General features: G+C 40.7%; 2 protein-coding genes across 2 annotated transcripts; both read right to left on the bottom strand.

Moving 5' to 3' along the window:
- Positions 1-13,562: 13,562 nt before the first annotated feature.
- LOC145441197 (atypical kinase COQ8B, mitochondrial-like) lies at positions 13,563-19,587 on the bottom strand. Its single transcript, XM_080319011.1, has 11 exons — positions 19,324-19,587; positions 18,819-19,260; positions 18,540-18,617; positions 17,714-17,919; positions 17,565-17,654; positions 16,687-16,819; positions 16,386-16,479; positions 16,180-16,321; positions 16,014-16,121; positions 14,846-14,998; positions 13,563-13,936 (listed from the first exon to the last, which is right to left on the bottom strand). The coding sequence occupies exons 1-11, from the start codon at positions 19,471-19,473 to the stop codon at positions 13,634-13,636; spliced, it is 1,899 nt and encodes a 632-aa protein (XP_080175137.1). The 5' UTR covers positions 19,474-19,587; the 3' UTR covers positions 13,563-13,633.
- On the bottom strand, positions 19,522-22,125 carry LOC145441198 (SET domain-containing protein 4-like). The gene has a single exon (XM_080319012.1). It carries the CDS (start codon positions 20,882-20,884, stop codon positions 19,523-19,525), a length of 1,362 nt encoding a protein of 453 aa, XP_080175138.1. The 5' UTR covers positions 20,885-22,125; the 3' UTR covers position 19,522.
- Between the last annotated feature and the right edge of the window lie 279 nt (positions 22,126-22,404).

Genomic DNA, 22,404 nt, shown 5'->3' with positions numbered 1-22,404 from the left:
GGTGCGCAACGAGCGGGTGTGGGAATATGATACACAGATGTTTCGGACCCAAACCCTTCCGCGCCTGGACACATGAAGACATTAAGTTTTAGACAACATGCGGTTGGGCAAAGTGCGGTGCCAAAATAATCGGCGACGATAAAACCTTGGACAAAATGACCGTCTCTGGTTAGCCAAAACCTTCGATATATACAGGCCGTGTTATTTTTGGCATATGCCAAAACTGCCAAAAATAACTTATTTTTGGCATTTTTCGATTTTTAATTTTGGCAGTTTTGGCATCGTCCTCTAAATAGATAGTTACAGCCTCGAATTAGTCACAAAAACGCTTTATTTGGGCTAGTTTGTCAAAAGACACCACAAAATGTGCAGCATCCACGTATAATCAGTACCAACTCGCATGGAAAAGTCCTGGGAAGGTTAGCTTGTTTAAGAACATTGACGCAACAAGACTGTCTGGCAAAACGAGACTATGCAGCTCAGAAATAGCCAGACAGTTTGTTACGTCACAATGCTCAACTCGATCACAATACAAAAATCGTGGTTGATTTTGGGGGTTCCAGTTCTATGAGCAGAATATAATTTATATTTTAATAATCAGTACTACGGCAGCTTCTCATTGATACCCGTTTTATCAAATTTAGCGCTCGACAAGCCGGTCAAAAATGGTCTTATAATTGCCTTTGGACAATTGGAAAGTATGACGTAAAACCAAATGCAGTCAGCCGTTCAATCTCGCTGTGCCCACACTATTTGGGACACCATGCTTTCACCCCTAATGGGTGGGCTTGACCCAGATTATGAAACCTGCTTTTCAAAAACGCTCTTCTCGCTTGTAACGCGGTCCTGTTAACACAACACCATGAACGAAATACACTATTTGGCAGGCCGTGTAATTTTTGGCATATGCCAAAAATTGCTTATTTTTGGCATTTTCAAATTTTTATTTTTGGCAGTTTTGGCATCTGGCTCCTGAAATGCCAAAAATAACACGGCCTGGATATATACGTCCAATCGTCCATCGTCGAAATGGCCGGTAACGAATAATTACATCCTCGCTAATTGAGCAGACAGTAGTACAAATGCAGTACAAATACGACCCCAGAGGAAAATAATGCTCCCCAATTTGAAATCGCGTGCGTCAGACATCTTTCATAAAGCTGCGTTACGTACAACTGTTGTCTGCACGTTCTCTATCATGGCATGCCCGTATTCTTTTTGGTGTGTGAGGCTTGGGTCGAGAGATGCTGTCAAAAGTCAGATTTGGGTCGCGGTCTACAAAGTTTAAGAACCACTGTTATAAGATGTAGGCTGCAGCCCCTTGATATTCCCCCATACATAAAAATGAATAAACGAATATATAGGCTATTTTCTATATTTTTCAATGACATATTCTCATCAAGGTGTCCATAATCATCCAGCCCAATGCTTTTCAACCGCTTTGAGCTTCATTCGCACTATTTTGTAAAATAAATTTCATTCGCACAAACTAACCGAAAATTGTTATACAAAAAGAAGATGAAAAAGCAACATTTATTTGTTCAGATGTGCAACAAATTGGCTACTATGTAGGCTATCTTAAGCTATCAAGTGTAGTGTCTCATTAAAGAGGCTACTATTTTCGCTCGTTTTGATTTCAGCTATTTCACTAAAACCCGTCTCGGCCTAACAAGTTGTTGGGTATTGTACAGGAACGTCTAGTAGTGCTTGGATGGCCAGGTCTTAAAATCTGTTCTACACTCATATCCAAAATACAACGTATTTTTCAAGAGGGAAAAATGCTTGTTGGAAGAAATCGATTCTGAGAGCTGACAAAAAGGTCTGGGAGGCTCCAGTATGTCGAAAGGGTGAAAATCCCACCTGTTTGTGTTGAGCCTTTTGCCTTATGTCTTGGAAAATAAGGTCCAATCGATCAAGAAGAGTAGGCACATTAGAGGTCACTACCTTACACTTTTTTTCGATTTCCCATTTTCTGTCTCGCGAGTGTAGGAAGAGCAAATAAACTAATGATACTGTGTGTTCTGCTCTTCAGCTCAACCTAACTTGAGAATTCATAACAGTTTAATAATGTTAAAGCAGCTTTTTAGACTACTACCAAAATCTGAGTCTTTGTGGCATCTCGCGACCCGAGCCTCACCCTTGAAAAGGAATTCATTTAGAATATTGCAGTAGCCTAGTATGCTACGATTTCACGGACATGTATGACGTACAGAACGCGCACACCACAATTCTATCCAACACAGCTCTACAAAATATGTCTGACCCACGCGATTTCAAATTAGAGTGAATTAAATACCTCCGCGTGTCGCAGTGGTAGGCTACTACTGTCTACTCAGATTGCAAGAACGGGATTATTCCGTGCCGACAACGGAGCATATCCATATCGAATGGTTTGGCCATTCAGCATCGCTCATTTTTGGCCAAGGTTTTGTCGACTCTTATGTTTTGGCACCGCATTTTATCAGCGGTTTGTTGGCCAAAACTTTACGTCTTAATATGACCCGACGCAGAAGTGGTTGGCCTTGAAATGAATGAGTCTCATAGACCTGAACTCGCTCGTTGCACATCCCTAGTCCAAATCCCAACGGTCTTCGACCATGTTTTCGAGAAAAACCATTCGGACAAATCTTATCATCTGGCACCGTGTCGACCCAAAATTATACCCTTTGCGGTCCATACTTTGATAACCCTTGAAGGGGTAAAAATTTGCGTTACGGTAACTTGCAAATGTGAGACTGTAATGATGATATTTACTACTATCCTCGTGCCTCGCACTCATCGAACAGTTATTACGAAAGTATGATGATTTTTAGCGTAAGAAAGCAGGAAATCAATTTGACGTCATTTTTCGAGCCTGTCGCAGGCTCAGACGGGCCGATATACTGTATGTCTGCCACTATACAAGCTTCCAAACCAGGCTTTCGGTACGTAATAATTATAGTGCGAAAATATTGATTCACCACGGCTTGTGAGAGCTACGATTAGAGGTGCGTCGTAAGTTAAACAAGTTTTTACAATTGCGCCGCAACAACGAAAGTTACACTGCCCTTGAATTTCCTATTAGGTTTATCTGAATTATTCCAGGTCAGAAAAATCAACAATTATTATTCACGATTTTCATTCGCACTCATCCGGGATTTTCATTCGCACCATTCGCACCACCTTCGTCATTCGCACTGCAATTTTTTTCATTCGCACTAGTGCGAACCGTCACACAGGTTGAAAAGCACTGATCCAGGTTGAAAAGCATCGTAGTTATGCTCCAGTTACGAAAGGAAAGGGAATATGCCTCTATCAAGGATGCAACCATACCTTATATAATTTGAGTGTAATTTGATTGATCTTTGTTGAGTTTGCATAAGATTTATTCGTAACTCTAAATATTATTCAACTCCACAGTCCACATGCCTGGTGGCATATGCGATATGCCCAAATGGCCGAGAGCAGAAGCAGACTGTGATGATTCGATTTGCAGTATTCGAAACTGGCATACGCTCACGCTCATACGTTTGCCTCCTATGGGTGTTTACACGATCAGCTATGTCAGCTGTCATTGTTATTAATTCACTGACCATGACCATGCATCGTTTGCAAAATTTTGCTCTTCTAAGATCTATTGACTTGGTAGCGCGTGAGACTGGTATAGAATGTTACCATGGTCACGTGATCTGATCGGTGAGGTGAACGGCCCTGAAGAAACAATAGGTATTTTAACCGAGTAAATTGCTATTCGAAAACAGGGAAATACAGAGTTCTATATACAGCCCTGTTCGAAAAGCAGAACACCGCTGCACAGTGCACACATTATAACGAAACCAATAAGATGTACAGTGCATACCCCTTGCTTACAATACATGCTCTTGACCAGTGGTTCTGAACGTTTACTATACCGTGGAACACTTACGCTAATCTGCGAGCCTTGGTGAAACGCCAAATGTTCGCTGAGTCATAAAAACAAAATCTACCACAATAGAGACATCTACATTGCTATAGAATACTGGCGCACAAAACGAACTGTCCATCAACTGAGTAATAAAAGAACGAAACCATAAACATATAATTTTCACCCAAAACGAAAACATGATGAATATTTATTGAAAATCAGTGTGAGATCTGCAGTTCCCTTCAGATGCCAGTTCAGAAATGCGAGGCTGACATTGGAAAGTGTTATCCCATAGTTACGTCAAAACGCAACAACGCGATACCAATTGCTTATGCTTGTAAATATCGGAGATAGAATTGGCATCTCAGAAGGTCGGGGTTTCGACTTCGCAAGCCAACCTCTCGTGCGTACGCCACTATGCAAGTATGCAGTATGCACACAACGTACCGCCACAACAGTCACAATTCGACTGATGATCGGGCCTAGAATTGCCTGCAACTATAATGATTGCCAAGACGGACGTATCATCATTCATCACAAATCACATGTAAGAGTTGGGTGTGTGACTTGCCCTTCGCGGAACCCCTGAGACTGGCTCAAGGAATTCCCAGTGTTCCGTGGAACACAAGTTAAGAACCACTGCTCTAGGCAAAGGTGAGTGTCTGATTAAAAGGCTATCTCATTTCGGCATCTGCCAATCTTTTCATTAAATCGCAATCTTGTGATGTTTTGATTTGATAGATAATTTTACAATTGAATAGTATATTCATATTGAAATGAACCCGAATATTTTCGGCTGACACTCGTCAGGGGTAATCGTCAGCAACCGACGAGTGTCGACCGAAAATATTCGGGTTCATTTCAATATGAATATACTATTCAATTGTATATTGAAGTTCTGTACCTCCAAAAAGCTGTTTAGATAATTTTAATAAAATGATGATGACGATGATGATGGTACAATTTTACTTCCTGTGTTGCTGATGATAGGAGTCAATTTGATGTGCTGCATCGACAAGTTAACCATTAACCAACCATGCATGTGCTGTGCATTATGCAGCGCATTGTTCGGGAAAGGGCGTAGCTGGGGTATATGATTTTGAAAAATATTCAGTTTCTACAGCATCCTCGGTTTCAATGCGACTAAAACTAATGTGAAGCTCGTCCTAGCCAATCCAAAATTTCAGGTTGATTCAGCACACGTAACCCCATGACTATGGTGCACCCCCACTCGAAGGATTAACTTTGCGAGCATGACATTCGTGTTTGTTGTGTAAGCATATAGTCCTAGTTATATGACTATCATCATCATTGGTTTATTCGCAATTTTATCAGTTCAATACACCACAAAAAATGCGATACAATGAAAAGACAGGAAGATGTCGAAGCGACAAGGAGTAGTCTATGGAATCTGACACCCACCTTGGCCTAGGCGATGTAAAGAGGAGGCATGCACACTGAATGAAAGTAAAGAAGATAGTATAGAAAAAGAAAGCGACAAGAAATAGGGCGGCATGTCATGGGAAGCGAGATCGATAGGTCAGTCGTGGTCCGGTAATCTTGAGGATGGACTGTATTTATTTAGTAGTAATTGCTTGTATTTCGACTTGAATGTGGACATGCTCGTCGACTGTCGGATGGCCGGCGGGATACTGTTCCACACATCAGGTCCGGCATATTCGATAGAGCGATGATCTTTTCGGTCGATCATATGATATTTGGACGACGTGTACGCGCGTGTGTTGTAGGCCTACTTGTGCGCTTTTGATTCCGAGGTAAAGAAGTCATTGAAATATTCTGGGCAACGACCGCAGTGGAACTGACTAGGTAATTAATTCACTGTACTACTGTGCCAAAGATCAACGCAAAACGCGCAGTCATAATGTGTTGTACAACAGTTTACTCTAACTGTTTACAAAGCCGCCTCGTCACTGCAAAAGGCTCCACGTCTAATATTTCTCCGGTGACTCGATTAGTGTACTTGTTGATTATAATTCATCGATGACTTTACAGTACAATTATGCATTTATCAAATACGACTCGACAATTGCAGCGTCAAAGGGGCAATATGATGTGTGATCTCAAATTAAAGTTGAGGGTGTGAAAACTTTATTGGCAGCGGTCATTTTCCTACGAAAATCACCATATTCGAACTGCAGCTAAAAGATTTTTACGAGTGGTTCCATTTGCATCCCATATTCGGAAATTGCAATTCAGTCGCACATAGGAAAAAAATTGCAATATGAATCTTCGCAGCCAACACAAAATTACTTATGAAGTGACAAATTAGATAAATTTCCGGAATTATACCTTGTTAATGTTCATCGTCCGGTTTTGTAAGTGACCAATTACCAGGGCTGTGGCGAGTCGGAGTCGGAGTTGGGCTAATTTTTGCTCGATGGAGTCGGATTCGGAGTCGTTAAAACTGTGGTGACAGGAGTCGGAGTCGGAGTCGTGGAAAAATACTGACTGGAGTCGGAGTCGGAGTTAGTGAAAATGACCCTGACTTCGACTCCGACTCCAACTCCTTTATCATGTAAACAATTTCTTTTCAAAGATATCTCCTAAATTACTATAATAATAACTATAATAGGATTTTTATGTAGGCTACTATCAATCACTGTTAATGTAACGATACAGATCAGGGGCGGCCAGACCGTGCCCCGCAGGCCAAATGTGGCCCGCGAGAAGGTTTTGTGTGGCCTGCGAATTAATTCTCGAAATTACATATAACATCAGGTAAAATTGCACGGCCAACGAAAATTTGATTGGCCTGACCGCGAAATTTTATGATGACTAAAACATCAGTTTCGACGCATTGGCGTAACCAGGGGCCAGCCACATTCAGCGCAGATCTTCGTATATGACCATAAAGTAGAATATTCCGTAGCAGATTTATTTGACTTGAAATTTTTCTTAGCACTTCGCATGATTTATTGTCACATTTCTTGCATTTAGTATTGCAAACCCTCCTAGAAATTATAAATAGGCCTACGCGTAATTTACAGAATTGAGTTCAACTATACTCATTAGGAGATAACGTGTCGTCCAACACGGGACTTCGCTAGTGCACTCGAAGCGAGATCGTCGGCGATGAAACATTTGCGCAAAATAACAGAGCCATGTTCACCGAAACCGTCGATATTGCTATGTCTAAAACGCCAAATAATGCTGTCCTAGCCAAATGAGCCCATAGCTATACAGAGGGGACCCCCAATATGTGCAAGTAATATATTTATTGATCGAATTTATTCATTACCTTCGAAAACATTTCGTGCTTCGCGCAACCAGGGCACGACTGCACACTGAGTTTTCATGGCATAATTGTTATCAATTTTAAAACGTAGTCATATAAGTCTTGTTTTCAATGTTACCGAATTCGGTTCGTTCCTATCGGTCGACTAAAAAAAGGTTATCAATATTCAACTTGCCCGCGCAATGGTTCGTAAATCTCATGCGACTCTTTGGCCGAAAAGGTTGGCCACCCCTGACATAGATAGAATTGAACATTATTTGCAAAATACAATTCAGTTGCATAGAGGAAGAAAGAAGCAATGTGCATCTTCGCGATGCAGTCACAAATTGATGCAATTTTTGGAATTATACCATGATATTGTGTCAGAGCAAATATATTGTCTGGTTGTAAAATTGATGTAAATATAACCAAGCGCTCCTTCCCACTTGACAAAATTAAAAATATTTGCGGTGTAGCTTAGCTACTTGGGTCGAACAAATGATTTAAAGCAGAGGTCTCAAACACGCGGCTCTCGAGACCATTTTGTGCGGCCCGCGACGGCATTTTGGATTTTTAAGTATTCGACAATATTTAACTGCAAAATATATATTTTTTTATTTGAGAACTGGAAATTCGTTCTAAAACTACTCCAGAAGCCAGAAACTACTCATCAAACTTAACTATTACATCATTTTCAAAAGTTACCACGCAGTAGAAGAGCAACTACTACGCCACACTACTTGCTTATGATGGTAAAACATGACCCGCTAATTAATCGTGACTGAAAATTGAGATTTGGACTTAGGCGCGAATGTTTGTAGAATTACTCGATCCTGGACGCAATGTGTGATAAAATAAAAATGACTTGAGTTGAGTCGGGTCAAACGTTATAATCCGAGAAGGAATTATTGTGACTCAGAACCCCGTGACTTAGTGCAACCACCGACGCAACAAACTATCAAACTGGTATGGGGAATGGTAATATATCAAAAGGTCTTAGCTTGTGTTGCGTATTGTAGCAGACCTCTGGTCCTTTGAATTCCATGTCCCTCGCCTGGTATCTGTTATGAAGGAAATATACTGTGCTCTTATTAGGATCTCACTATATCATGACAACCGTTAGAACGCTACTATCTCTTCTAGATTGCGCAAGCTCCGTAGGCATTGTTACGCCAAACAGTCCTAGCTTAGGGTTACCATATTTTTGTGAATCAAATTTCGGACACTCTTTAGCGCCCACTAGCGGATTTTAAAATGAGCTGTGACACATTGACCGTCAACATGACGTCACACTAGTAAAGCATTGCCCATCGACTGAATACACTATACAGGTATGAAGTGTGTCTGGCCTGTCAGGATTGTGTTTGACAGCCCTGCTATACAGTTAGGTCGGTGCGGCTATCTGTGTATGAATTCTGTCAATAATATTGATTCTTCGATATATTAGGCCACTATAAAATGCACCAGCAGGTTGCACATCCGGTTGTTTGCGATTGCGCATGTTATTTGCTAGTCTTTATATTTGAGTACGTTTTTAAGAGGAATCAGTTCGCCAATGTAACTGTCCTTATTTGTATTCGGTTTTTCCAATCATTGTAATTTTAAGATTTTAGTGATTTGTACGCGTTTTAGTGATTTTGATTGTTTGATTACTCTTTAATTATCTTTTCGCTAGTGTATAAATTGCTCGCGTTACCGTTGTCTCGCCCTCCTTTCCATCGAGCAACGGACGAGCTAGCACTATGCGAATCTCGCTTACGCATCTTCGTGGTTCAACCAAAGCCTTGTTTCAATTTGGAGAGCTTGATTGTGTTACATTGAATACAAGACTGATACGCAAGGTTTGCCTAGTCCGCGGTAGCAGGTTTTAGTGCAGCAGACTGGATTCGACGCCTGCTAAATCGGCACTCATTGACAACGGAGTGTCGCGTTGAAACACCGGTGATTTCCAACCTTTTATGGTCGCGACCTCATTTTCCACTTGAAAATGTTCCGTGGCAAAGCTCAAAACTTGATAAGCTGATTACTAAAAAAATTTATCTTGCCCACACTTACTCACGGCCTAAGAAGCTGATTACGTCCAACATCATCACGATCCCCAGATAAAGGCGGACGACGCCAAGATTTGGAACCACTGTCTGTGATTGAAGCATCCAATCGGCCTTAACCAACTCTAGGAATATACCGTTAGCTTATAATTGCGATTACAATCGGACTTATTTTAGTAAATGATGGCTATATTTATAGTATTTTGATTGCATTTTTGGAGAGGGTGATGCCTGGTGCCCAAACTAATATTATTATACGTTGCATTAACTCGCGGGCGGCGCGAAGAACAATTTTGAATAGCATAAATCTGCTTGAAAATAATATTGTTTATGTTGATTTACGAAAAACTTTTTTGAGCCTGCTTCCAGCCTTCAAAATTCCGGACATTTAGGCATATTTCAGACATTCCTCCCGGACGCAGATTTTTCAGTGAAATTCCGGACGTATGGCAACCCTACTAGCTATAGTGCTGCCTTTTTCCTGTGCTAGAACTTTAATAATCCGCTCTCATTGGCTAAAGCCTTACAATCACTTGCATTGTTACGAAGTTTATGGGTATAAAAACCCACGTTTTCTCTCATGTCATGATTCATCTACGCAACGTACGCTTCTCCGAAATACCCCTGTAACGAGCGCATCTGCCCGGCTAAGAATATACTCACAACGACAGGATAGCAAGTCGCCATCAGCTACGCATTGCTTTAGGCACCACGAGCCTTCTGTTACATGGAGCCCCTGAGTTCGGTAACGACCCATATGTTAGTATTTAGATGTCTAAGCAGCTCGGTATGGCTAACATTGGCATTATGTTGCCCTCTTGATGTATAGTATATAGTTAGTTACATCCTGTGTCATCTTGGGTATCTTTATCCTTGTTATCGTCGCCAATTAAATGTGGCGAGTATAAAGTAGCCTTCACGGCTGTGAGCCTGTAACACCAATGCATTCTTCGCCAATTTGACATTTCTATTGCTATGGCACAGTAATCATTATATTTAAGTTGATATAGATCAAGCTGATATAATTTGACTTTGGTAATGAATTTGATCAATAGCCTAGTTATCAGGAGTATGCAATATGCATGCCCGAAACCCCGATTAGGCTGTAGGCCTACTGCTACAATGCTCGGATATCATATCAATCTTTGTAAAATTCTAAAAATATTCTACCTATAATTGGGACACGTGAAATTTCCGCTAGCTGCAAAATTTTAACGCGACAGGTTTTACGATGTCTTGATTCATTTGTACTGTGTTTTGGTGTCTACAACTAAATATACAGCAACTATGCCAGGTACCAGAGATGAGCATGAATTAGGATTAGGTTTTGAAAAAACGGATTTCTAAAATTTTGTCGGATTTGGATTGGATTAGGATTAGAGATTTTTTTCTGAACGGATTAGGATTTGGATTGGATTTACCGATTTTCAGGGAGATTGATATGTCGTGTGGCGAATGGCGACAAACTTTATTCAGATCAGTTATTTATGTACTTATGGTACACTGCACTATGGTACACTCGGTGCCAATGAGCATGAGAGGTGCAGCCACATGCTAAGTTATCGTAAATCAAGATAATTGGTGACTGTGAAAGAAAAATTCTCAATTCCTCCTTTGCATAAATTAGCATTTTTTCTGAATTTCAAGTTGGAATCGGATTAGGATTGGACATGGACTTGAATATACAAAAGTTCTGGATCAGGATTTGGATTAGGACATAGAAATTCCAAATCCGCTCATCTCTGCCAAGTAGGCCTACACCAACAATTTTATTCAAACATATTAAAATGTGATTTTTCTCATGCCCGGCGTGAATTCACAACAGTAAATCACACTGTAACGATGTGTGTGGAATGCCGGTCTGCAAGGTCCCGTCCAATAAGGCCTACTTGGAAATACATCGAATTTCCCTATTATCGATGCTGCGGCCCGCGGCGCCATCAAAAAATAGGAAATTGGCCCGTGAGCACATTTGAGTTTGAGACCTCTAATTTAGAGAGACTGCAAGTCCTAGTCCTTGAATACTTGACTAAGTGCATGTAGACTAGATATATGCTATTTGACTACTTCCTAAATTTCGTTTATGACCAATGTCTATTAATAGTGTGAGAGTGTGTGTGCTTGTAATCAGTACAGGGTGCAATGAGAAAATTAGTAAGATGCATCCCTGTATTAGTTGCTAACTCAAACACAAGAGCAACACTTCGATTGTTTTATCTACATTTTAATTATACAGTATGGGATGTATGTCGTGTTCGAATGATTCATACATATTAGAGGTTATTAGATAGTCCATGTTATGAAAACTGATAAAAGATGAAAAAATGAAGGAAATTTAGAAAGGCAATCTTTCATGCACAGTGAATAATTCGACCTGTGGTCGAAATAGTATTTACGGTGACCAATTCTTAAATTATTTATTATAAGTGTGCCCACCGTAAATACTATTTTTTTCAAATCCTAATTTTTTCCACGGCAATACCTCCAGTTCCACTGGTTGGAATTGAACCGCATTTGGTGAACATCGTTACTATAGACAGCCTAACACTCTCATGGGGTGAACAGAAAATTTTAAAATTTTTGTTAATTTATTTTTATATAATAAATAGAAACTTTGTTCTCCTGTAGCAATGCGGTTACTGGCTGGAATTGATCCAAATTTGGTGGGTAGGCTTAAATTAGGTAACCTAACAATTTTATCAAGTAGCCATTACAATCTGAGAAAAAAAGTCATTTTTGAAGACCCCTACTGGGCAGAGGTATTTACGTGGAAATATTTCATATCAAACATATCAACTTTTGATGGTAATGTTTAAATGGATAATACAAGCCGTTTTCCATATATTTAGCATTGCTTCGCGGGATCCGACCGATCACCGTTTGATGGTTGACACTGACACCCCTGTACCTGCTAAGGTTGCCGCAGTACATGAGTGTTAGTATGCAACTGTGCCATCCGGATGTCGAGACGATTTCACTCACAAATTATGGATAAACAGGATAAACTCCGGCGCTTCTATATGGCAGAATTTAAAAAGTAACTTCTTTTGTAATAGACCTCCTTATGTAGTTGATTACCCACAATGCAATAACAGATACAGAATCTCATATCAAAGCACATCTGCGGCCGAGCGGAATAGCCTACACTCCTCTCGCCGAGGCAGCCATATACACCAAAGAGGCAAATACAACACAAGGCCTCGCTACTATAGGCTAACTGTCACAAGGGGCCATATAGTAGAGGGTCACTATATATTTTGGAATCAGGAAAGGAGGACACGTTTACCAAATCAGAAAAGTTACTTAATCAAGACTGAAAACAGTCGATTTTGCTATTTTTGCTGGAAAATTCGTGGAGTTGACTAAAAAAAAGTCGTCACTTAGAGAAGGCATGCAAACTGAATGAAAAGTAAAAGAAAATAGTATAGAAAAGCAAGCGACAAGAATATGGAGAGGCATGTCACGGAAGGAGAGATCGATAGGTCAGCTCGTGGTCCAGTAATCTTGAGGATGGACTAGTATTCATTTAGTAAAAATTGCTTGTATTTCGACTTGAATGTGGACAATGGACATGCTCGTCGACTGTCGGCGGGATACTATTCCACACGTCAGGTCCGGCATATCTGTGAGAGCGATGACGATCTTTTCGGTCGATCATATGATGTTTGGACGACTTGTGTCGTACTTGTGCGCTTTGATTCCGAGGTAAAGAAGTCATTGAAATATTCGGGGCACGGGGCTACGAAGGATCACAATAAATTGCTGGCCAGCTGAACATTGCGCGGCAGGGATGTAGCTCCCATTTTAGAACTGCGAGATGGTAAGCTCTCTTCACAAAATTGCACTAAAGCCCGGAGAGGATCCCGATTTTGGGACTGGGAACTAAAATCTCTACATACCAAATCACGATGCGTGCGCAACGTCCCCTTGGAGTTGAATTATTCTTTTTTCAACCCATTATCATTTTGACTTCAACCCTGCATACGCAATACGCATGCCCGCGCCACTTCATGAAAAATTGCGTGGCAGCGGTTCTTACATTTACCAACCAGGCCAACATCTAATCTTCGTTAACCAATAGAAAGAGAAAATCTACCACATTACACTTCTAGTAGATTACTGTAGAATACCGGGTACACAAAATGACCCGTGCATCAACTACAGGGTTAAATATTACATCATTTAAGCATGATTTTCAAACGAAACATTTTATTGAATGTATATCAATGATATATAATTGAATATTTACTGCAATTCTGAGTGACCTTGCTGTATTAGTCGTAGTGTGTCTTTGACATGCGGCGAGCCACTAAGACTGTCTCAGTTAGCCCATGTTATTCCTGTGTTCCCGGTTAAAACCAAGAGGGGTAAACAGCTATGCTAATGAGCACCGACGGGCGAGCAAAGATAACGAATTTATTCTGACGCCATGTCAAAAATAAAAACTTCATAGTGAAATCCAAGCGTTCAAGTGCTAGTGGGAATCGACGGCTCGAAATCTATTTTGTGGTGAGCTCGGTACAGTCGCGTCAAGATATCGCGGCAGGCAAATTTGCTTTTCAACTTCGACGCCAGAAGGAATCCGCCGGACAACTTGCGGTGAAGGGAATAACTTTCCTCGGGCGGAGCCGTCAGTCTGTGTTCAAGCATTGTAGGCACGAGATTCACAATTCTCTTGGTCGTGTCTTGCCTGCTGAAGTCAAACTCTCCGTCGTTTGCAAACGGCTCGCCCAGTATCATGACAGCGTCGATGTGCGCTTCCTCCAATACCTGACGATACGCAGTAGCCGAGAATAAGGCATAGAAAGTATGTATATGAGCTATCAATCAGACATCATACTGATGGAAACAAGCATTATAAACGAAGGGGGAAAAATGACATGCGAATGAAAAATTGAGTGGAATATTGACTCTTCAAATTGCTGTCCGGCTACAGCTACGGTGCCATTCGAGGATTAAAAAGGGACTGCCACATTTTTTATATGATTCTTGGGCAGTAGAGACATACGAGCAGATCTGGTAAAGTGCTGGTAGCATTGGGACTCGGTAGAAGTAACGCCATAAATTTCTACGCAATTACATGTCGATGTAGCGATTTCCAAGATATGTCAAAACTAATTCCAGTGGAAGTCGCAATGACGGTCTCTGAGATGTACTTCAAGAAATTCTCAAAAGTGGATGTGTTCGAGGGGTCCGATGAAAAGATTGCTACTTTCAAATTTGTGAGATGCATCTTCGTGACCAATGCAAATGACGAATCATACTGCCAATAGGCGTAGTTTCCAAAAATACCTTTAGTTATGTTGACACTTGGCTATTTGGTACAGTTTTCACGATAATTTCAATCATGACAGTTCTGCAAACATATCCTAAAACTACTTTTTACTTTACAAAATGCAAAGTGTAAAAAGTAAGGCCTACATTTGCCCGAAACTGTCAAGTAAAAGTGGAAGCAGTCTAAAAATATGCCCCTTTAAGTAAGTAGTACAAGCAGGCAAATCCTACGTAAGTACTCCAATTCCCATTTGAGTACTTCGTTGCTGACCACCTCTGCATGAGTCACTGTCATTCCAAATGCATGGATTTTGGTTCAGTACGATTCACAGATATGACCACACGGGTAAGACAATACCGTGTCGTTAACAGTAATTCCATAAAAATGTGGATCAACTTCTGCACCTTGGCCTCGTATCCTGTTAAAAATTTCAACGATCTCGATTTCTCCAAGACCGTTGCTCGATCGCCGATAGACGCGGCATGCACAACCTCGATGTAATCGTCCACAAAGTCTTTGGAATACTCGCGACTTGCGCCAAAGTCCAAAAGATTAATCTACAAAATAGAAGTAGGTTGCTTGCAATTGATATGTAATTATTTGGCATACTTGTACCATTCAAATAAATCGTGCCATTTTATGCAACATGAGGAAGTTTTGATGTTGAAGTAGGCTACATACTTTCTACAGGTCAAAGCTTTTTCTGTAACAATCAGGCAGTCAAGGTTGGTCACAGAGAAGCGTTTTGCTGAACAATCCTCTCTGGTAGCCAGTAGAAGATCTACTTTATTAGGTGTATGAAACAATTGGTTTAAATCAACCTCTGGCAGGCATTAAAAGGTTTACCATATTGGGCATAAAATCAATTGTTTTAAACTGAAACTTGGATAAATTTTGATCAGTCTGAGCCGAGGCAATAATATTTTGAAAAGAGAAAACATCCCACCATGTCATAATGAGTCCAATATTGCGAGAAGCTGCAAGATGGCAATATGATTTCACTTCTTCATACATTACATTATCTTAATACGGACTAGAAAAGCATGAAAATACTCATTCATGTTGCTATTTCCTATACAGTAACAAAACGAGGAACAGCCTCTGTTGGTGCACTTCATATGCAGCAAAAAGACGTGACACAGGACTTCCGATAAGCAAGGCCTTCAGGAAAGAACTCTCTTCACATGTCAACAAATCCAAGAGCCTCAAACCTCTGAGGTATGCCACTGGCATTTCAGTCTATACACTTATGGCCGGCACAATGCAAAAACCGTCACAGATCAAGAATTAGTCAATTTGAATGTTTCTGTGACGTGAAACAGCGGAATTGCAACAAGATTAGTGTCAACACCGTACCAGTAAATACGGCGTAATCGAGTTACTTATTTGTGTGAGATAATGCCTGAATGTCAATTGAACTGATTTTACGGACAATTTGATTCAGAAACTCAGCTGGACAAGTTGTTCTATGGCGACTGTAAGACTAAGTACACATGAAGTACTGGTTGTAGCAGTTGGTGAACCACGTAACAGGAATGAAATGAGACATCATAACATCAGCGCCAGTCGTACCTGCTTGGTTTCCGGGTTGTAAAAAAAATTTGCCCAGTTCGGATCTGTTTGCATAGTGCGAAATTCAAAAATTTCCCTCATTAATAAGTCGAGCATTGCGCTGGCAACCTGTAAAATCCATTTTAAGACAACCTCTCAACATAGAGAAATCTCACACTAAACTCACAGAATTCCTAGTTTCTTGGTCCATTTCCGTTACTTTATCGAGAGGTACTCCGGTTATCAACTCGGTAGTGATGACACGCTTTGTGCTCAATTCGCTAATAACTTGAGGTATGTGATAACGTGTATCATCTGCGAGAAAGTCTCTATGGAAAAGAATAACGCAGAACTTGGGACCAATTTCAAGGCATGGTGCTACCAGAGTCCTACCTGAATTTCCGCGAAAAACTTGCCTCTCGCTCGTAATCGCATTCCTCGGATAGCTCTCGTCTCGCTACAGCGATGAAGTTATCGATATAAAATTCTGTTGAAGAAGATATCGTCAAAAACTGGCAATCCTTCTACCGATTGACATTTGAGGCAGTCAAGTTTTATCAAGCTACCGAAAATCTCGATGCATCCCAGAAGTGGGCTGATTTTCCTCACAACAGCTAAGCATATTTGCTGTTAATTGGACTGCCCAAAAGACCAAGAGCATATTTATAACATTGGTAAATCAAAGTTTACTTACTTTCCGGAAAGAAGTTGTAGAATTTCAACAATGTAACCAGGTTGTTGATGTCGCTGTTAATGCTGTCTGCGACTCCAGGATATTGTATTTTCATCGCAACTTCCCTGCCGTCATGTAAAACAGCTCTATGAACCTGAAATGTAGAGTATTACATTCTCGGTTCTGTGGATTATACCAGGCAAGCTTACCAGTTACACACTTACATGATATTGTTATGTAATGTCGCTACCAAATGACAAGAAAATTTGACTTGAGCACTGCCACCGACATGGGGTAGAGTAAGGCTAGGAAGACGCAGTTTTTTATGCAACTTTAAATCATATTCATGTTTGAACTGGTTGAAAGTGTGGCTTGTCGTATGGATTACGAATCTACTGAGAACACCTACTTGAACTTGGTGTTCGATTCATAGTTTTGATTTACCTCTCCAACCGGTAGCCTGGACCGGCAAAATTTTCTGCCACTCCGACTTAAAACAATAGTCTCCGACCAAGAACAGTCTTGAAACAAATCAAAAGTACAACTCTGCTCTCGAGTGGTCAAAAATGTGTAAACTCGACGAAGACATTGGCAATTCATGAAAATTTGCGGCCCACAGCCCAGATCTACTAAGAACATGACTAGTTCTTTTGTATCAATACAATTAGTCATCGAAATTGTGTGTGATAGTCAAATGGACTACCAAATCACTAATAATCTATCCTTTCAGGTCACCAGTATATTCATATGTATTTATTGATTCAAGAGCCTTCCAATAAATTCTACATTCTGACTAGTGTCTAGGGTTTTATTGGATAGCACAGAGGATAGGCCTTGCAAACCGCTACACTAACACAAATTGTTGGTATGCTACGTATGTGGGAGATCCATGCACTTACTTGGCCTATGGAAGCAGCAGCGAAGGGTTTTTCCTCAAAAGATTGGAGTTGATCATGCCAATCTGTGCCTAGTTCCTTCACCAAAACTTTCTTTTTACAAAATAGAGACTTGTTAAGCGAAAAAATTCATTCCAAAGTCTCATACGTACTTTCATCTGAGAAACTGGCATGAAGTCGGCGCTTTGTCTCACTCTGTCAAACACCTGCAAGAGCCTAGGATCGACGATGCTGTCATCCTGAATGCTTAGCATTTGTCCGAGTTTCAGCGCTGCCCCCCGGACTCGACATAGCGTGTTTACAATCCTCTCCATGTTCGAATCGCTAAGGAAAACCTGGGCTCCGCCCAGATTTTTGCCTGGAATGAAGGACTTGATCAGAATATGCACCGACTGTTTTCAGACACCGAAGTTTTCAGAAATGAATCACTATGCAGTGGAATCCGCTTAATTCAGACACTGGATAACCCGGACAACCACTTTATTCGACCAAAATGCATGGTAGCATAACAAAAGCAAAATTGCACGTAAAAAACTCTCATTAATTCGGACAATTCTCCATTTAATTTGGACACAGGTTCGCAATTCCTTGGGAGCGTGAGAACTTTTTGGAGAATGCTCTTAAGCTAACGCAGCATCGTCAGCTATTTCTATTTCAACTTCACTTGACGTCGTTGTTCAGCCACAGTCGTATCGTAAACATGGGGGCCAACCAAGGCATTGTGTTCCGTAGATTTAGTCTTCAGTTAGCGTTGTTAGCTTTTCCAGAAATGATTTTCTGCAAAGCTAAAAGGATTTGCTAATGATTCTCACTGTTGTGTGGTATATTTTAATCACTTGAAAATGTCGTGTCAGCCCCTGCACGGCTTAGTACTGTATTTGAAGAATTACTGTAGGCTACTACTCTAACCCTATATGTGTGTGTTGTGTTATACAGTAATACAGTATTTGTTGAATTGTTTAGTATCAAAATTCTTACCAATCTTAGAGTCTTCTCCAGATATCGCATTTTTTGCCATTTCAGACACTGTCCCCAACATCAGACCTGCAGCTAAACCTGTTATTAGAGAGAGATATCAGCAAGGTCTCTTAAATGTGAAATAACGTACAAATCACACACCAAAATAATAGGCTATACAGATTTCAAAACAACATAGACCAAAATCAGTAGGTTGAATAGGAGCATTGTCTGTCATTGACATTGATCTCGCATATATTTACTGTTTCAATGCAGTCATGCACAACTGTGGCTCATTACCTCCAAATGATGCTACTCTCCCAACTCGAGATGAGGGTACCTTTGTTTCTTTCGATTGATTACTCAGCTCCTGTTTCATGCTGTAAGTCTTAGTCTGTGTGTCAGTATTTCGCGATTTCTTCTGTTTGGCAATTTCCTCTATTTTTTCCAATTGTTCCCGAGTAAGTGCACCGCATCCACAGCATAGATGGATATTCCTTAAATTTGTTTGCGACCCGATATAACTTTGTGAAGTTTTGAACTTGGCACGGGATGAGCGTGATTGCGATATACGAGTCCATGTGCTAAATTCATGCTTCTGTTGGTAGGTCCCTTGTGGATTTTGGGACTTATTCGGCTGGGGCGCTGCATGCTCGTTTTCAATTCTTTCCACTTCTTCATCAACATTTTTGAATACGACATCCAATTCTTCGGAAACCGGATCCTCCACACCGTCAGTGCTCTGACAAAAGGTTAACAGATGAGCATTTACAGGATTTGGGATATGTTTGAGAGAAATACCTACCTGGTCATTCGAACGGCCAGCAGATTGTATAACACTGCAATTCTTGTAAGCTTGATTAAACCTGGAAGTAGCAAGCTGTATTTGTGCCTTACCGATTTGACATGCACCCTGACCCATCCACGCTAGGTCCAGAATTCGCTGAAGTGGCATGATTACCCAAAAAGTTCAAAAACAACTATTCCATTCCTATATCCTATATCTACAAATTTAAAATACTTTTTGTATCTAGTTTTTCCTTCGATACGTTATTCAAGAAGACTTGGAACAAATGACACACCATTCTCAACTCTGAGAACTCGCGAGATTGGTTCGGCAATTCACCAATGAGTTTTAATGATTTCTTGAAATTTTCGTCAAGAGCGCAATACATGGCCGTGATGATACTTTCTTCAGATACTCGTGCTATGGCGCGTATTTGTTGAGAGACCACATCATTTTGTATCATTACCAATATTTGGGCGAGATTCCTTTTTCCATGACTATTACACTGGGTTGGCAATCCAGTGCAATTTCCTAATAAGATGGCACGAAGATAAATTGACACCTGTGCGTTGAATGAAACTTCTAAATCCTTTACATTCCAGCCTTCATCTAATCTGTGTGCAACAATGAAATTGTTCAAAACAATCATGCATGAATGGCATAATTCCTTGGGACAAGACTTAAAAAGAAGAGATTTCGGAATCGGTAACACATCGTTAATATTTGCATCAGGAGAAATAAACCCATACTCCAAGAACAGATTTTCAGTAGTGTGAGCACCGTAGCATATGAATATTTGCTCATATTTTTCAAACTTTTGAAGAGTTTTAATTTCATATGATTGAGTCGCGTGGTTATAAGATCCATGTACTTTTGACGAAGGGCTGTGGTTGAACATATCCAAGAATGGTGCTAAATAATAATGGTCCGCAGCCGATCTGCCAAGAAATTTCCAATCCGGCGGCTTTTCGTGATTGGAGTATATGCACCTTGAGTTGAGACAGCACCAGGCCCATCTGTAACAGCTCCAACTGAACATCTTTTTCATTTCATGTTGTGGCGGTAGTGATTGTTCCACTCGAATAAAATCTTTCCAAACTCGTTTTCGGATGTCTTTTGCCTTCCTCAAAGTAGAATCAGGAAGTAGTTCAAGAATGTTATCAGGCCAGAAAATATGATGATCAAATTTCACAGGAAGTGACCTGATATAAGGCGCCCAGGTGAAATTGTCTCCTTTCAGCAGGCGGTGTTTACCTTCAGCTAGAAAAATACAAAGCAATTGTGTGCTGGAAATCGATGAACAAAATTTTGCAAGATCCGATGCCCATTTGGATCTTTCAAAGGCTTGTTTCACACCAATCAGAAGTGTTCTAGGAAGAGAGATTAATATGTCTCCACAGAAAAAGGCTTTGAGCGCCATCATTCCCCGTCCAGTCGTTTCGAAGTTTGAAACACGAAGACCTTTGGATGAAAATCCCTTAACATTCATCGACTTGAGTAAGGCTAATTCCATGTGATAGTCTGCTTTGTTTTGGTCGTGTTTCTTCCTCAGTTTTCTCCTGCGTGCTGTCCTGCCCATTGTCAATTAATTCCACCCACCATAGGCGCAATTGTTTACCAGGATATACAGGAAATGTACTTCTGTTAATGTATCACCACAGTGTAAGTGCGCTTGCTTTGTTGTGAAATAACAAGGCCTACCCGTACTTTCCCCCAAGAACTGAAAATCATGGAAGCGCAGATTTGATACAATATTCTACACTTGAACTCCAAATTGTGATAGGGGATTGACCATGAAACAAAAACAGTGATTATTTTATTGATTAAATTCGTATTATAAAGTATCACTTGTAACCGCATCACATTTATGAACAAATCCGTCAGTTCAAAACACCAAAAGATTGCGATACAATGAAAAGATAGAAAATAGTCAAAACGACGTCGTAATAGAGATACCCACCCACCTTGGCCTAAAAGATGTCAATAAGAGGATTGCACACTGAACACGGTAAAATGAAGAAAATGAAGCAGCCTGTGTTGGTAGGCGACGACGACTCTCATGGTTTTCTTTTAGATGCAAATCTAAATCCATGCTAGCTCCACTACTCCACTGCAGTACACTCATACTTCACAGACTTCGTAATTTCATCACATCAAATCAATTGCTTAATGCCAGACAGATTGGCACAACTTCACAGGTGAACTGCAAAACTGGCATGCCACTTCAAAACACTATAACTTATAGCAATTCCAAGCAAATTCGATACCAAGTGTTTCTTGGCCTGAGAAAATGGGGTTGGTCCGATATTTTTCATCACCTCCATTAATTTTCTGCGCTCCTGATAGTATTACCTCAATTGCTAACGACATTAGCGCCATAGCAATTTACAATGTAGGCTATAGCTATAATACAGTAACACCCACAGGACTGAACTGAAACAAACAAATTAATTAAATGAGTATAGGGCTGTACAACTTTTATGCCCCGCAAAGAATATAATGTAAGTTTTATATAATATTCAGCAATATTTGGTATCTTTTGGACCATACAATTTCATTGCGCTCGTAACAATGCAGTGGATTGTTCACGATTCACGACTTCACACAAATGTCACTTCCACTCATTGCGCAATTGCTGTGCATTTACAATTTTACATAGCTTCATGTACTAACTATACTACATGTTTCGTAGGCTGCAATATGACCAATCGAGTATCACTTATCGCCTCGGATCATTACAATTAACACTCGATTCAGATTCGAGTACTCCCGTCTCCAATCATTATGTGCTTGCTGCCCAGCCAAAAAATGAGACAACTCAAAGTTATATGGGCAACTCTAAACGGCGGAACGAGCGGACTGCGGAACTAGCGGAACTTGCGATACTAAACAGCGGACCGAGCGGAACTGCGGACCGAGCGGACCGTAGCAAAATAGCTCAATACTAAACGGCGGACCGCGGAACAGCGGAACATGTAATACTAAACGGCGGACCGAGCGGAACTGCGGACCGAGCGGACCATAACAAAATAGCTCAATACTAAACGGCGGACCGCGGAACAGCGGAACATGTAATACTAAACGGCGGACGGAGCGGAA

This window comes from Botryllus schlosseri, chromosome 6 (genome assembly GCF_051294905.1).
Source record: "Botryllus schlosseri isolate E-star chromosome 6, Bs_hap1, whole genome shotgun sequence".
Classification (NCBI taxonomy): Eukaryota; Metazoa; Chordata; class Ascidiacea; order Stolidobranchia; family Styelidae; genus Botryllus; species Botryllus schlosseri.
This window is presented reverse-complemented; position numbering and strand designations above follow the sequence as displayed.

Excerpts from the sequence above, each read along its gene's own strand:
- LOC145441197 (XM_080319011.1), bottom strand. The coding sequence starts at position 19,473 with ATGCCACTTCAGCGAATTCTGGACCTAGCGTGGATGGGTCAGGGTGCA. Across the intron at positions 16,322-16,385 it reads AGTTTTTCGCGGAAATTCAG|AGACTTTCTCGCAGATGATA; the intron begins GTAGGACTCTGG and ends TCTTTTCCATAG. Across the intron at positions 16,122-16,179 it reads ACCAAGAAACTAGGAATTCT|GTTGCCAGCGCAATGCTCGA; the intron begins GTGAGTTTAGTG and ends TGGATTTTACAG.
- LOC145441198 (XM_080319012.1), bottom strand. The coding sequence starts at position 20,884 with ATGGGCAGGACAGCACGCAGGAGAAAACTGAGGAAGAAACACGACCAA.